Source organism: Cajanus cajan, chromosome 9 (assembly GCF_000230855.2).
Source record: "Cajanus cajan strain Asha chromosome 9, NIPB_CcT2T_4, whole genome shotgun sequence".
Lineage (NCBI taxonomy): Eukaryota > Viridiplantae > Streptophyta > Magnoliopsida > Fabales > Fabaceae > Cajanus > Cajanus cajan.
In genome coordinates, this window is record NC_138525.1 from 5,897,590 (window position 1) to 5,914,711 (window position 17,122).

General features: G+C 30.9%; 3 protein-coding genes across 3 annotated transcripts; 2 read left to right on the top strand and 1 right to left on the bottom strand.

Moving 5' to 3' along the window:
- The first annotated feature begins 3,506 nt into the window (after window positions 1-3,506).
- On the top strand, window positions 3,507-6,377 carry LOC109816906 (alpha-soluble NSF attachment protein 2). Its single transcript, XM_020382062.2, has 9 exons — window positions 3,507-3,837; window positions 3,929-3,978; window positions 4,059-4,131; window positions 4,271-4,350; window positions 4,516-4,667; window positions 5,148-5,307; window positions 5,392-5,439; window positions 5,610-5,690; window positions 6,116-6,377. Exons 1-9 carry the CDS (start codon window positions 3,693-3,695, stop codon window positions 6,194-6,196), a joined length of 870 nt encoding a protein of 289 aa, XP_020237651.1. The 5' UTR covers window positions 3,507-3,692; the 3' UTR covers window positions 6,197-6,377.
- A 4,430-nt stretch (window positions 6,378-10,807) lies between these two features.
- On the top strand, window positions 10,808-13,551 carry LOC109795294 (uncharacterized). Its single transcript, XM_020354749.3, has 2 exons — window positions 10,808-11,130; window positions 11,418-13,551. The coding sequence occupies exon 2, from the start codon at window positions 11,489-11,491 to the stop codon at window positions 13,163-13,165; it is 1,677 nt and encodes a 558-aa protein (XP_020210338.1). The 5' UTR covers window positions 10,808-11,130; window positions 11,418-11,488; the 3' UTR covers window positions 13,166-13,551.
- Window positions 13,552-14,388: 837 nt separating this feature from the next.
- Window positions 14,389-16,681, bottom strand: LOC109814134 (staphylococcal-like nuclease CAN2). Its single transcript, XM_020378487.2, has 9 exons — window positions 16,396-16,681; window positions 16,158-16,213; window positions 15,819-15,933; window positions 15,602-15,712; window positions 15,300-15,487; window positions 15,164-15,220; window positions 14,926-15,085; window positions 14,759-14,827; window positions 14,389-14,681 (listed from the first exon to the last, which is right to left on the bottom strand). The coding sequence occupies exons 1-9, from the start codon at window positions 16,543-16,545 to the stop codon at window positions 14,583-14,585; spliced, it is 1,005 nt and encodes a 334-aa protein (XP_020234076.1). The 5' UTR covers window positions 16,546-16,681; the 3' UTR covers window positions 14,389-14,582.
- Between the last annotated feature and the right edge of the window lie 441 nt (window positions 16,682-17,122).

The following is a 17,122-nucleotide window of genomic DNA, read 5'->3' on the forward strand; positions in this document are numbered from 1 at the left end:
TACTAGTCAATTAAAATATTTAAAATATTTTTTGCAAAATCATAATTAAAATGGAATATATTTTAAAATATACAGTTAAATTTAATAAAATAATAATAATAATTTTATTAAATAATAATTAAATATATACATTAAGATATAAATTATTTACATGTAAAGTATTAATATTTATTAAGAGAAAAAAAGTATATTTTAATATAAGGAAAAATGACAGTATAATACTTTTATATCTGAGAGTATTGGTGTATAAGATATTTTGATAATAAATTTTTTATTTAAATATAATTTTAGTCTCTAAGATGATGAGTTTTGATTTTAATACTTATAATTTTTTTTTAATTTTTCATCTCTCGAAATTTTAAAGTGTTATTTTTAATTTTTTATTATCATGTGGTCTTTTTTAACTACATATTTATTTATTAAAATATTAAATAATTATCTTAATATTATCTATAATTGTTAATTATGTAGTATTAGATATGTGACATTTCTAAAAAAAAATTTATAAATCTTTAAAATAAGTACTATTTATCTACTTATAAATTATTGTTATGAACTAAAAATAATTATTTTAGAGAGATAACAATTAATAAACTTATATTTTATTAAGATTAAAATCAAAATTTACTTATTTTATAAAGACTAAAAAATATTTTACAAAGATTAAATATAATGTTTATAAATTTTTATAAGAAAAAATATAAATAAAAAAAAATTAAGACTAAAATAAAATCTCAACCGTTTTACACAAATTAAAAACAAGTTTGAGTCTATATATTTAAATATATTTAATATAAATGAGGCTATTGAAGAAATTTGATTTTGCAATTTCTATTTTAAAGTTGTGGATTGGATGTATTTATACTATATTTGTGGATTGGATGTATTTATACTATATTTTGGGTTTTAGTGTTGCTGCTTCCCTTGTTAAATTACGGATCAGAAGGATAATATTGTTTTTGGTTCAAACTTCTGGTTGCTCTTATTTATGTTTATATTTTGGTTTTGGTGTTGTTGTTGTTCCAATTTAAGTTTTTTACTTTCTTTTATCCAATCGAAAAGACTTGACAATCACATCATTATACTTTAAAGTCTTAGATTAGACAAATATAGAATAGTTTACTGAAAGGGTAATTTAATGATTTATAATTGTTCTATATTTCATACATAGTAGTTTCCTTGATGGACTAGCTCAAGTACATAATTTGGAATAGTATTTTTAGTGGTGCATAATACACATATCACATGTGATATTTTTGTAATGAGTTGAAGTACTCCTTGTACTCTCTTTAATTTCAATTATTTGGCTTATCAAAAAAAATAACATAAAAACATATTTAATTCTATATATGAAATAAAAAAATGAAAAAATACATATTTTAACATGCAAGGGAGGAAATGTATTTTTCAACATAAAGGAGAAAGATAATGTTTTTTTATTAGTGAAAAGAAAAATAATTTATATTTATATATTTTGAAAGAAAAGTGGTATATAATTTTTTTATCTATTATAATTATAATGAGGATATCAAATTTGAATTTTGAATATGCACATATTATTTTAATTTTTATGAGTAAATTGACTCTAGTATTTCGTTGAATAACATTATCTATATTTTATCATAAGAAAGAAAAATGACGTAATGTTACTGCTATCTTAAAGAAAAAGTAACGAGTAATGTAATTTACTCCATAACTTTTTAATATATGATATCAAAAATTATCTATGATTCGATTAATTTTTTATTCTAATTGCTTGTGACCTTTACGGAAAATATTTTTGTTCATTCTTTAAACTGTCCATACCATGCAGATATTTTTTTAAAAAAAATATTTGTAATCAGTAATTGGATATGCATATTAACAAAATGATAGATACTGGATAAATAATTTTATTTTTCATATATGTGGTTAGAGAATAATTTTGAATGTATCTGCATGTAAAAATATTTAAAAATGATTACTTAGTTTTCCACTTGAGACTGGCTCCTCTTCTGGAAGAAGAATGACGTGTAATTGTGATCTTCTCCCTCTGGAGCCTTTGATTTGCCTTGTCCGTATTCTGGGATTTTGGGATCCACATCCACTTCCTCATTCATATCTTAATCCACTCAGTTAGGTTTTCTGTGTCTGTCACAATTTCAAATTATTAACAATTTTAATTATAAGATTTTTATTTTGAATAATACTACACCTTTGAAATGAAACTTCTAAATCATCGTCTAAATCATTTAATTATTTATATTTATCAAATATTTTAATTTTATTATTTTAAAGTTTTAAATATTTAAAATATTTTTTAATTTTAATATAATCATCACAAAAGTAAAACATCATTTTTTAATACATTATACATATAAGTTACAATTAAATAACGTTAAGAAAAATCCTTTTACTATGAGTATATTAAAATTAAATTCTAGTTTTGATGTTTTGATTAATTTATTATATCATACAATTACAAACCTAAACATATTAAAAAATGTTAAAATTGCAGATAGATTAATATAATTAATTATATTTATTTTTTTTGTAGACTGTATTTTTTTAATAGAAATAATCTTATTTGAATTGAATAAAATTAATATAACAATAATTTTTTTTTAAAAATATTTAACACAATTACATACTTAAAAATCGAATATGAAACTTCTAAATTCTAATTTTATTGATAATTTAATTGAACGTAATGTTAATTTAAATAAAATATTTGGACAAGATATTGTACTACTCGACTGAGTCAATTATAATAGGTACTTGCATTGGCTTTATTAATCCAGCCTAATGTAAGGTAAAACACATATTAGATATTTATTTATAATCAATGTTGATTGAGTTTAGTGAAAAAAGTTAACGCAATAAATTAAGAGTTAATTACATTTTTACATTGACAACTAATCAATATAAAAATATTATTTTATTTCTTTTATTTCATTAAATAAGCAAATGACATAAAATTATTAAAAAATATGATTGGTTGTTAGTGTATAAGTGATTAACTTATAAATGAATGTTTAAATTTTGTTTAAAATAGTATTCATGTTTAATGTTTGATAGTGTCTCAAATATAGGTAATACTATTATATAAAAAGAGATATTAATTTTTAATAACTTATTTTCAGTCTTTATATTTTTAGAATCATTGTATCCTCACAAATCACTATAATTTTTTATTTAATTTTTAAATAAATATATAGAAACAACAAAGTGTCTTTTTCTTCTTAATTGCTTATAAAAAAGGATACATATGTAAAATTAAAAATGCGTTGTAAACTCCTTAATAATGTGTTCCACTTTTACAAATAAAAAATATGAATTTTATTTTGTTGAATAAAAAATGTATGGTGTTGATGTAGCCCAAGTACATTTTGAGTTAGATTTATTATATCTTTAAACGAAAAAAGGGGAAGAAGAAAATGGATGCATTTTGTTGGTTTGTAATGGGCCTAGCCCAATGAAATGGGCGAAGTGCGGAGCCCAGGGAAAGGGAAAGCATATTCGGAAGGGGAAGAAAGAGAAAGTGAGGATTGTGGTAATTGCGTGCGAAACAAAGAGAAAGAGAAAGAGAAAGAGACACGTTGTTTTCATTTTGATTCCAGTTTGGCGATGAAATAGTATCTAATATCTATCTGTGATTAAGAGACATTATTATTGCATGAAAGAGAGGGAATTAATCGTTGAAAGTTGAAAAGATGGGAGATCATTTGGCCAGGGCAGAGGATTTCCAGAACAAGGCAGAGAAGAAGCTCAGCGGTTGGGGCCTCTTCGGCTCCAAATTCGAGGACGCTTCTGAACTCTTCGACAAATCCGCCAATTCCTTCAAGCTCGCTAAATCATGTAACCTTTTTTTTCTTCTTCTTCTTTTAATTCCTTAATTATTTATTTATTTAATTAATTAATTAACGGAATGCATTGTGCATGTTTTCAGGGGACAAAGCAGGATCCACCTACATCAAATTGGCCAATTGCCATTTGAAGGTAACTAACTAATCCGTTTCGTTTTTGGGCTTCTTTGATTTGATTCTCTCCACGCGCTGTGATGAATCGTGTTGTTGTAGTTGGAAAGCAAGCACGAAGCTGCCCAAGCTTATGTTGACGCCGCGCATTGCTATAAAAAAACTAATATAAATGGTATGCATCAATGCAAGTGCTTACGTACAATTCAACATGTTTCTTTGTGTTCCAAATCTTATATATGCTTTTGAACATGATCAAATTATATAATGCATGTCAACGATGCTAAGCTTCTTTTTCTATATTTTTATTGCAGAGGCTGTGTCTTGCTTAGACAATGCTGTAAATATTTTCTGTGAAATTGGGAGGCTATCTATGGCTGCTAGATATTTGAAGGTATATAGATAAGTTATTATTTTTTATTTTAGTATGGCTTTTGAAATTTAATTTCTAACATTGGAATGTTTATTTGGTTGTGAATGGTGTCCCTTTCCATTTGGCTTACTGTTGAGGCATTCTTGAAGGAATTGTCATGATTGGATTTTTCTTTTGTTTGCACAGGAAATTGCTGAGTTGTATGAGTCTGAACAGAATATTGAGCAGGCTGTTGTTTACTATGAAAAATCAGCTGATTTTTATGAAAATGAAGAAGTGAACACTTCTGCAAACCAGTGCAAACAAAAAGTTGCTCAATTCTCTGCCCAGCTTGAACAGTAAGATTTTCTATTTTTCTGCTCCTTTTATCTTGTGTAGTTGTTGGTTGATGTGAACTGTGAGGAGCTCCGTAATAATGCTTGAACATGGTTTTCTTCTATTTCCCTATGTTTGTTGCTTACTATTGTTTTTTGGTTTAGTTCCTCTGCATCACCCATTCTCATGGTTTAATACTCCCCCCCATCCCACCCTTTCTCCCCAGGGTTAACATCTGCTCAAGTTTAACAAATATTAGCCCAGGGATGCATTTAGTCTTATCATATATTGATGTTTATGCATACGTGGTTTTAACAAATATCAGCCCATTTCTGCACTTAGTCTTATTCATATATTGATGTGTACATCAGTTTTTAATTTGAGAAGGAACTGTACAATAATGTAAGGAAAATAATACTTGGTAATGAAAGGAATTTTATATTGCCTTCTCTCTATGTTAAAATTGAATATTAACTGTTTCAAATTTTTTGATAATTCTCCAGATATCAGAGGTCAATTGAGATTTATGAAGAGATTGCTCGCCAGTCTCTCAGCAATAATTTGCTGAAGTATGGAGTTAAAGGACATCTTCTAAATGCTGGCATTTGCCAACTCTGTAAAGGCGATGTCATTGCTATTACCAATGCGTTAGAGCGATATCAGGTCCAATATTTTCAACAATTTACATCTTGAGATCGGTAACATCACCGGTTGCTAAATTCTTTGAATATGTGTTTGTTTATGCAGGATTTGGATCCAACATTTTCAGGAACTCGTGAATATAGACTTCTAGCAGTATGTTACTAGTTGTGGACATTTCAATAACTGCCTTCTCTGTTATAATCTTCTTCTTAATGTTTGGTTTTATTATAACATTTTATTGTTGCATTGACTGATTCATTACACATGTATGCCTGACGAGGTACTGAAGTTTTTTTTATAATAAAATAAAATAAAATGGACAGGATATTGCTGCTGCAATCGATGAAGAAGATATCGGAAAGTTTACTGAAGTTGTCAAGGAATTTGATAGCATGACCCCTCTGGTAAGCTCCATATTTTTGGAAAATTGAACAATTTAGTTGGTAGCTGACAATTTTTCCATTGTAGTTTAGATGCATCTTGTTACAGAATAAACATATCATAACTAAATTGCCCCAATTTTCAGCAATTTAATAATTATGTTCTTGCTAATTTGCATCTGCCTTGAATGTTCCCGAGAAATATTGATTCATTCAGTTAAAAGTAGGTTGCAGACGCTAGAAATTTCATCAAATTGTACCATTTTATTTATGTGAAGAACACCGAGGAGAAGAAGTTATGAATATTTTTGTCTGTGACTATGTTCAACTGATTTATGAATTGTTGTTGTTTTAAACTCCTTGTTCTGACCATTTTTCTTTTGCATTCCATAAAAATATCTACTCTCAGTATTTTATCAACATTGCATGTTTGCGTGAATGTTGTGTAGGATTCTTGGAAGACAACACTTCTTTTGAGGGTGAAGGAAAAACTGAAAGCCAAAGAACTTGAGGAGGATGATCTTACTTGAATTGCACAATATAGTATTCTTTCGGTTGGATTTCATGTTTGTCTTGTATTAAGCTTGTTTGTCCAGTTGTTCGTCTTACACATATCTACTAGTATAAAGTGTACTTGCTTTGGGTTTCCACTGAAGTGGTCTGCATGAATTCTTGAAATGAATATATGTGGAGTTAGCCATAGTCTGATCAGATCAGATCCACTTTTATTGGTTCTGCATATGCCCGCGAGTTGTCATCATAAAGAATTGTTATTATAGTAACTTGGAAGAATGAAAAATCTCTAGTATCCACTGTTCTAGAACGTCTTGCAGTACTAATTTCATTTAAACCATGTCATTTGAAACTTTCTGAATTATGGAAGCAAGAGAGTTTCTATAATTTTTTTTATTTTTTATTATAATTTTGTTTTGTTTTCTGGGCGCAATCGAGTTAAGATTTGCCGTCTTTCTTACAAAAAATACAAATTAACGATACTGAGTAAGGAAAAAACTGGATATGTAAAATTCGGAACAAAAATCACTATATATTTGCTTGGTAAAACAAAGTTTTAATAATACATCACAAACTTTAAAAAAAAAAAAAATTAAGTTCTTAAACCAAAAAAAGTGTAGTTGGTTTTTAGTCTTCTACAATTTTTGTAATCAGATTTCTGAATTTAATTTATGGTGGCTTAAAGCTAACTTCTTTTTGAAGTTTTTGGCCGTTATAAACTAACTTTATAACTAATTCAGGGATCCAATTACAAAATTGTAAAAAATTAAGGATCATTTATTATTATTATTATTTAATATCTCCCTTTTTTTAAAAATAAAATGAAATTTCACTGGACAAAAATATCCTATAAAAATCCGAATCATACGTCGATTATGCGGACACAGATACTCTCCGGACACCAAAGTGACAGAATGAAATCTTATCCATCAAAAATAATTTTTATACATTAAATAACAAAATAAATCTTAATTATTTTTTTAGGCATTTAGATTTTAATTTCAAACTCTATAGTTGCTCTATCATCTTAGGGAATTCTGATTCTGCCCAAATTTAGTGGGGGTGTGTTACTCAACAAGTTTTTAACTTCAAGCAAATTTAGTGGGAGTATATATAAGTTATTTTCTACTAATTTACAACTTTTGAATAAATTTGGTTAATGACATTAAATTTATCCTTAATTTTTTAAAGGCTAAAACCCTGTTTTGGTCCCTTATAATAATTGTTTGTTTCAATTTAGTTCCACTTTTATTTTTGGTTTCAATTTGGTCCCAAATAAGTTAATTGGTTTCAATTTGGAACTTCCGTCCAAATTATTTAAACGGAGTTAACTGTTGGCCACGTGGATGCCACGTAGATGCATAGGTGGATGCCCGTGGATGCCAAATTTCGTTAAAACACCTTGAACTAGAACGGGTTGTTCTGGATGCACTCTTGGTGTGTTAATTTTGTATCTGAAACGAGCCGTTACAGATGCAAAATTAACACATCACTAGTACAGCAGAACGGTCCGTTTTGAAACCAGAACGGGCCGTTTTAAATCCAGAACGGCCCGTTCCAGAACTCAGTGAAAACAATAAAAATATTCTTTATTAATTTTATTAAAAAATATAATAATTTTAAAAAATATTTTTTTATGGTAAAAATTTTAAAATTACTTATTTTTATAAAATACAATTCTTATAAATAGAGTAATAACTTTTCCTTTTTCTCTTTCTGTCTGAAGAAATATTTAAGTGTCACCTTATAATTTTTTGCAACCTATTTAAAATTAAAGGAATAAAATGATAAAAATTAATAGGATAAACATAATAAAATTATTAATTTATTTTCTTTTAGTGTCCTCTAAATTTTTACATTCATTTAAAACAAAAATATTTTATATGTTAATTTGAATTAATTTAACGAAGTATCATATAATTTTTAATTTTTTAAATTTTTTTATAAATTTGATCTATACATGAAAAGATTTTTAATTTAACAATTAAATTTTTAAAAATTTGATATAGAACATTAACTATTAAATAGAATAAGTCTATTAAGACTTACTCTTGAAGTAAGTAATTTTTTCTTCATTAAAAATGAAGATAATTTTACCACAAAAGAAAAAACAATTAAACAATAAAATAAAATATAAAAAAATATTAAAGTATTTATTATATTAGATATAACAACATAATTAAAATATAATTAATAATATATATTTTATAAAATTATTAATATTTTATATATAAAAAAAAGAATGAAAATTTTTTTAGTGGGGGCAAGTGCCCCCACTATGATTAACTTAAATATGTCCCTGCATATGGTTATGTGGTGAAATGTTAGTCATGTGTATCCTCTTCCTTTACTTCAGGTTCTACCTCTTCAAGAACAGGTTGTTGTTATTGGGGTACATCGTTAATGACTTCAAGGAAAAATATCATATCATTTCATCCTTTACTGCATAGTATCAATTTGGTAGTAAGTGGTTCACTCCAGTTTGAAATGAAATAAAATCTGCTACCATTATCTTTAGTGATATACTGCATTGTCCTTAATGATACACTGTATAGTCTAACTGTTTAGCAATTGAAGTTATCAATTTCCATTGACAATATTACCAAATTCGGTATTTGAAATGCTTTGTACCTTGGGTCTTTTTCCTTCCACGATTCACAATCGTGAACTATAATCATTGATCGTTTATGTTTAGCAGTCTGGAACCAGAACGACCCACTCTGAAACCAAAACGGCTCGTTCTGGTTGCACATTTAGTGTGTTAATTTTACACCTGGAACGGGTCGTTCCAGATGCAAAATTTACACACCAAGAGTGCACCAAGAACGGCCCGTTCTGGTTTCAGAACGGAACGTTCTGGTTCCAGGTGTTTTCAAAAAATTGGCATCCACGTGACATCCACCTATGCATCGACGTGACATCCACGTGGCCAATAATTAACTCCGTTTAAATAATTTGGACGAAGTCCGAAATTGAATCAAATTAATTTATTAGGGACCAAATTGAAACCAATTAATTTATTAGGGATCAAATTGAGACCAAAAATAAAAGTGGGAATAAATTGAGACAAATAATTATTATAAGGGACTAAAATACTATTTTAGCCTTTTTTAAATTAATCATCTCTTTTCACTTACTTATTTTATTTATTTAATTAATTAATATTTGAAAATTGTGTCTACTCGTCTTTTCAAATCATAATAAAAGAGAAAAAAGAGCTATCTTACTAATTCTCAACATTTATTATTTGTTATCTAAAAGTATTGTTAATTGATAAAAAAATATTTTAGAAAAAATAATTAATGCAAAAAGACAATTCGAAAATAGTATTGTAAAAAGAGACAAACAATAAAGTAAAAATAAAGTATATGTAGGGATGGAAGAGTAATTTTGATTCTAATGTTTCTTACTCTCTAAACTTTGGCTCATTTAAACGGAAGCACCTTGATTGTCAACGGGAAGGGAACATTTGGCCAACCTAAAGGCTAAAGCTAAAGCTCAGCGCATAATGAAAGAAACTCAACTCTTTTGTTAATTTTATTGTAACAAGTAACAACAAATGGTATCTACCAATTACCATCCACATATTTTAAGTCAAACTCACATAAATCTTAGCTTGAATTCGCTTACCAAGATGGACCAAACAAAATAATAAAGAATCCGTTCATCACCAAAATAATTGAAAACATGCCAAGTGGATGTTTAAGTTAATTCACCTCATTTGAAAATAAATAAATAAATAAATACAGTAATAATATAGCTGGCCATCAAACAACAATGTCGTCTATTTTTAAAATTAATACGTGTATTATTGGTATTAATTCAATCTTTACGATACAAAAGAACTCGTGTACACATCTCCTTCATAAATATAGTCGATCGTCACAAGCATTCAATAAGTATCAATGATATTCAATATACTTCTTTCGTTTCTTTTTAATAAATTTAAACTTAAGATTTTTTATATACTATTTCAATTTCGCGTAATATACATAATTTCAATTTCAGTGATTCTGATGGCATTATGTACGAATTTTTTTATAATCAAGTTGGCTTCTCTTATCAAAATTAAGTTCCTCAAAATGCAATAGTGATACTTAAAACTATTGCTAGATATTTTAAAAATAGAGCAATAATTACTTAAGATTCATTGATATCGTGAAGCAGGTAAGGTAATATGATATAGACACTAAACTAAAGAACATGGCTTAGCTCTTCAAAGTGATGTCATCTTAATCAATATGTATTTAATTTTAAATTGGTGAACCGTGTAGAACCGGCGAGTCATGCAAGCTCCAGCCGACATAAAAGAAGATATCGACCCTATAAAGCAAACACAGCTTAACCAATTGTTACATACACTACGTTTATACTAGTCAATGTATTTAGGATGGATATTTCTACTGATACCATGAAAAAATATATTTTTTTACAGATCATTAATCATATAAGCTAAGAAAGAGAAAAGGTAACATGATGTAATCAAGAAGTATAATTTTATGAATAAGAAAAGATTGAAAAAAATGTGTGACACGAAAAGAAAGAGAGATGATATTTCATATTTTACACGGTAGTGGCCGGTGGGACCGTCTCTGCATACAAAATAAGATGATTCAATTTCTAGATAAATTAAATTTTCATTGTTTTCTCACTTTTCCCACAACAGTTGTCACGGTTGCTGCAGGAACAAGAAATAAATAAATATATTTTGCAATTTTCACCCACCAAATGAGTTTTCAATATTTTCAATCTGCATTTCCCTTTTATTTCTCTGGGAAGTGGCATTCGCCAATCTGTTTGACCATGTGCTGAATGCTGATGAACCGTTTTGTTTTACGTTGTACAGTTTCCACTTTCCAGAGTTTAGATTCCGTTAGTTGATTGCGAGTGTTGCAGAGAATATAAATTCCTTGGATTCAACGCTTTCTTCATTTTTTTTGTCAGCTTACAGGTACGTTTCTACTTGCACTTGACACCGCAAGCCTTCAAAGTTTGATGCTATTGTTCCTTTTTCCCTCCTCTTTTTCTTCAGATGAATTGAATCTATTGGTATTATTATTAGAACTAGATTTTGGGTTTTGACTTTTGAGCTTCTGTTGATTTTTTCCCCCTATTATATGAATTGTGAATTTTAATTAATTAAAGAGTATATATTACTTATATGTTATTATGGATTCACATGAAATTTGATATGGTTTTTGAAAGCTTAGCACAAATGTTCTGTTCTTATCCTCGCAGGTTTTGGTCTGTGAACTGTGCCCTTACCATATTGACTATTTTCGTTTAGAAAGCACAGGCTTCAAATCAGAATGGTTTTGGTTGATAATGGTAAAGATGAAATTGAGGAATCTAATGGAAGTAAAATAGAGGAGTTTGTCTCCGTAGATATTTCATCTTCTCGAAGAACATTGGTCGGCAATGAAAATCCTCAAAGAAAGTTTGAGGGCACCTTGAGTTCTATTCCCAATAGGATCAAATTCTTGAAATTTGGTTCTGCATCTGCGAAATTCAAGAGGCTGGCTACCGAGAAGGACCAGATTTCACAATCGGTGCCTTCCCCAGGTTCTAATCGCTTAAGGGAGCGCTTCAGTGGCATGTTTGCTAAGAAACTAGACTGGGGTTCACTGAAGAAGATGTGTGTGGAATGGATTAGGGATCCAATGAACATAGCCCTTTTTGTGTGGATCTTGTGTGTCGCTGTTTCAGGTGCAATTCTGTTCCTTGTTATGACTGGCATGTTGAATGGTGTGCTGCCAAGGAAGTCCCAGAGGAATGCATGGTTTGAAGTGAACAATCAAATACTCAATGCATTGTTTACACTGATGTGTTTGTATCAACATCCAAAGAGGTGTTACCATCTTGTACTTCTGTGCAGGTGGAGTCCACAAGATATCTCAAGGCTTAGAAAGGTTTATTGCAAGAATGGGACTTATAAGCCCCATGAGTGGGCACATATGATGGTTGTGGTCATTCTCCTTAATGTGAACTGTTTTGCTCAATATGCACTTTGTGGTCTAAACTGGGGCTATAAAAGATCCGACCGCCCCGCCATAGGAGTTGGAATATGCATATTTTTTGCAATAGGTGCGCCCGCAATCTCTGGTCTGTACACCATTCTTAGCCCTCTAGGTAAAGATTATGATTCTGAGATGGATGAAGAAGCACAGGTTCAAGCTTCTGTTGCTCAGAAGCAAGAACAGCTGAGAGTGAAGTCATTTGAGAAGAAATATTCATTTGCATCCACACAGCAACGAAGGGTTATTGAAAATAATCCACAGTGGAGTGGAGGAATACTTGACATTTGGAATGATATTTCTCAAGCATATCTATCACTTTTCTGCACTTTTTGTGTCTTTGGTTGGAACATGGAGAGACTTGGCTTTGGAAACATGTATGTTCATATTGCTACTTTTATGCTCTTCTGTATGGCTCCCTTTTGGATTTTTATCTTGGCTGCTGTTAATATTGAGGATGACACTGTTAGGCAGGCTCTAGTAGCTACTGGGATCATTCTATGTTTTTTTGGTTTATTGTATGGTGGCTTCTGGAGGATCCAAATGAGAAAAAGATTCAATTTGCCTTCTTATAACTTCTGTTTTGGCAAGCCTTCAGCTTCTGATTGCACACTTTGGCTCTGCTGTAGCTGGTGCTCTCTTGCTCAAGAAGTGAGAACAGGGAATAGCTATGTCATTGTAGAAGATAAGTTATACAGGAAAGATGTTTATAATAGTGATCAACAGCCAATATCACCTTTACCTCGTGAAGATGTAGCATCAGCAAAATCTGGCACAAGTTCTCCTTTGGGTAACAACTCTTCCCCTTCTATGATGAAGCCATCTAGTCCTCTAAGTTCAAGCAGTTTCGTTAAGGGATATTATAGTCCAGAGAGGCCACTACCTACTGTACAAGAAGAGTTTCCTGAAAGAGGTAAAGATGCAACAATGAACCCACCAAGTCCTCTATCAATACATAGAGAATCTCCTTAGTCCATGAAGGTAAAAGCCAGGGATGTTTTCTGCTTCCTAATGAACATGACATTGTATGGGATGGTCCATTAAATTTTGTGCTCAGTGTGTATCCTAAGTCATGGATTTATACTTTCAGCTCTCATACTCATGTATATCAACCATGATTTCATTTTAGGAAGTAGATTTTAGATGTTGATTGTCAGTCACATTGTGTAATTAATTGGATAGACATCCGTGTGAACCAAGGCCCTTTGTTTCTTTTTCTAGGTTTTCTTTACAATTTTATCCCAATTTGAGATGATTTAAATGACAGAGAAAATGGTTGTAGAGCGCATTGTACATTCTTAACTTGTATTCCTTCTTGTGAGAGTAAAATAAATGAATGTTTTGGGCATTGTACACAACCAGGTTCGGTTTTCCAACTGTGGAGTTTCCCTAATGATCTCAAGGTATTGGCAGAGAGATCTTGGTGAAATGTTTGTACAGGTTTCCTGTTCAATCGAAGATACAAGGCGCACCGTTTATATTCTTCAATAATGATTTTTATGCATGAACGCATTGCTGTGATATTATCAATCCCATCATGTATTAGATTAGGGATAAGGATTTCAGGAGACATAGTTATCTGTTTTTATCATTAAATTGGTTTGTTTTAAATTTAAACATGATTTGTATTAAATTTAGGCTAGATCCAATTTTACTCGCCAAAATTCGGTTAATTCGAAGAATAGCCAAGCTTTATAAAATTTATTTAAGTCATATCTTTGAGTGGATGCGAGATTAGATTCACCCCTCACGCTTTTCCCAATGACCGTACATGAGGCCGTAATTACCACGGGCAATGTGTATTATGCAATTAAGGCAACGATCTAATCCAATTTAAAACAGTGTGAATAGATTTATTTTTGAATCTTGTTTAATTATCTTTTTAACCCTACAAATGTATGAAATAAATACTTTTTTTTATATATAGAATCATTTAATTATATAAATCAAATTAGAGCATAATAGTATAATTATAATAATATTTTAAAGATAATAAGACTTTACACAAAGTAATAGGATTTATTAGAGAACAAAATAAATAGAATTTAATTTAAATGAAAGATAGTAGCATCATATTATTTCAACCTTTTCGCGTAAAAACTTAAAACATTATAAGGGTTAGAGTGTTGAGAGAATAAAAAAAGAAAACGCAAGCGTATTGGTAAAAGAAATTGTTTAGAATGTCCAAAATTAGATTTGTTAACTTAATGATCCAAGCATTCCATTGGAAAATAGATCTAGTCGGTTGACAGCAGTTTTATATACATACAATTTGTTCAAAAAATGATACATTAACATTGAATGAAGGACCTTTTGTTCGAGTTTTTCCCTAGAATGTGCTAATAAGCTCAATTTCTTTTGGCACTCACTAGTGTGATTTCAAGTGCTGTCATGCAGCTTCTCGTCTGTCCTTTCTCCACTCCCATGGCATCTCAGGATTTTTTGAAGCCCACAATCCAACACGCTTTGCTCTGGCTTGTTTTTCCCACTAACATAACAACTTAAGAAAGTTAGGATATAGCTTTTAAAAATAAATAAAGAACCAAAACATGGGTTAGTACTTACTGTTTCCAATTCCTGTCGTTTGTCATAGGCTGTGTAGTGCCATGCTAAACCCTTCTTTAACATCATTTCCTTGTCACAAAAGAAAGCAAAATAAGAAACTTAGATAGTAATAGCAAGTATAGATTAAGAGCAAAATGATGAATTGTACACATAAAATGAATGAATACCTGTACAAAAATGCCATTACAATATATATCACCTACAGAACGACCATAGCGATCATCTCCATAAACAAGGATCCTCAAAGACTTGCCTTGAACAATCTTGGTCAGTTCAGCTTTAGCTTCCTTTCCATATGGCATTGCACTTTCTGGTGCATCAATTCCCCTGTTCCATTTCTAGAGTCCATTAGTGGTTTGCACAACAACTTGAACATTCTAACACTAGTGCTTGTTTGATCATTACCTTAGTCGAATCCTATACTTCTTAGCTAGGATTTCCTCGTTTTCAACAGGAATCACCCTAAATAAGCAAACAGATAGAAGAAAAATATGAAGTGTTGGAAGCATTGACATAAGGAATTGGGAAACTACAAACCAACCGATATCCGGAATCAATGATCTGTTTGTGAAATGCATCTGCTTCTGCGAAGTTCCTTCGTGCACGCGCTTCTGATCTTCGCACAGCTGCTGTATGCACGTTGCCAGGGACAAATGCTGATTCTCTGGAGTCTGCTGTGCTAACATACACTGTTATAGTATCACCATCTGCTACTGCTTTTGCATCAACCTAGTCCCATTGAGAATAATGATGAATCATGTCATTTTATCAACTACCAAATTTTCAGCACTAGTATACATGTGATTTTGTTTTATGGATTGAACAGAAATGTTATATCCTCACAGGCAAGGTGTGCATTTCAAATTGCACTCCATTAGGCAAAGATGAAGGGGGTTGAGCAGTTCCTTGAACGAGGGTGTGTGGTAGAGGAAGACCATAGAAAGCCAACAATCCCTATATATCAAACAACATAAATTTCATCCCCAATGAGCTTTGTTTTTGCTAGGTGACATACTAGTACAGCCATACTTGAATTCAAAGTTTGGAAGTACATGCAAACCTCAACATCTGCTTTCTGATGTCGTTTCAAGGTCTGAATGACAAGTCTAGCCGCTTCTTCAGGTGTCTTAGGAGGGGGCTTTGTCTCTTTCCAAGCATCAACCAACTTTCTATACCTTCAAAAACATTGTAAGGAACAGAAAGGGTACACATAGTTCAAAGGTAAAGGTTTATGAACGTTTTATAATATTCATTACAGGTGGTTTGGTCTAAATAAGCACTCATACAAGAAGAACAAGAGAAATGTAATTCATTTTATCAGCTTTTTTTTTTTTTCTTCTTTTCTTGTAAGTGCTTACTAAGCACTTAGGTCCTAGTAAGAAGAATGTAGTGAGTGTACCAATTAGCCTGAGCCTTCTTAGAAGACACAACATGCTTGCTGAGTCCTTCCGGGACCTAAAAAGAATTTAAAAGGGATAGCATAAAATTAAGACCTCAGAAAATCACTATGCAAAATTAGGTGAAAAACATAAAGACCACACAAAATGAATGAACGAAATTAAGTGAAAAACAGAATTACACAAAGAGTTGGTTCCTAAATGGAGGGTTAAGGAAAGAAACAAGACATGTGTGTGTACCTGGGAGGTGATGTCAAAGTGAAAGAGATCATGTGCAAGTGCTGAAACACCAACGGTGGCTGAGGACACACCGTGAGGTCCAAGTGACTCATCACCGGCTGTTGTGGGTTTGCAGCAATGGCTGTAGAGGAATCTGAGGGCGTTTCCCATGATTCAATTTTATCAAAGGTTGAAACTTTGGGAGAGAATGGAAGAGAAGAAGAGGGAGAAAATCTAGGAGTGGCAAAGAATCTGGTATTGTATTGGGATCGAGCACAGAGGGAAAGGTACCAAAAAAAGAATATGACACGTTTCGATCTGTGATTGGGTGTTGGGTTGAATTCTTGGTTTTTGCGAATTGTTTCGTCAACGGTTTAACGTGAAATGTGGGTAACCCTTTTGGACGTTAAGTTAACAAATTCTGGGTTGGCTTGGGACATTGACGGCGTTTCAAAACTAACGTGATGCTATCTTTAGAAAATCCAGGATGCATTCACGGGCTGATCCACCATAATAAATTAAAAAAAATAAAAATTACAAAAATAAATTAAGCAATATTTTATATAAAAGCAGAAAAGAATAAAAGAAAAAAAAAAAGCTATAAATGAATGATGTAATAAAAAAGTTGTGATAGGCTTGTAGACGTTTGGTACACTTTATTTGATGGCTAACTTTTCCTGGTGCTCGCTTTAGGTTAAGGTAAGGCAAGTTGCACAAAAGTAACATTAAAGAAATCTCATGGATTGAA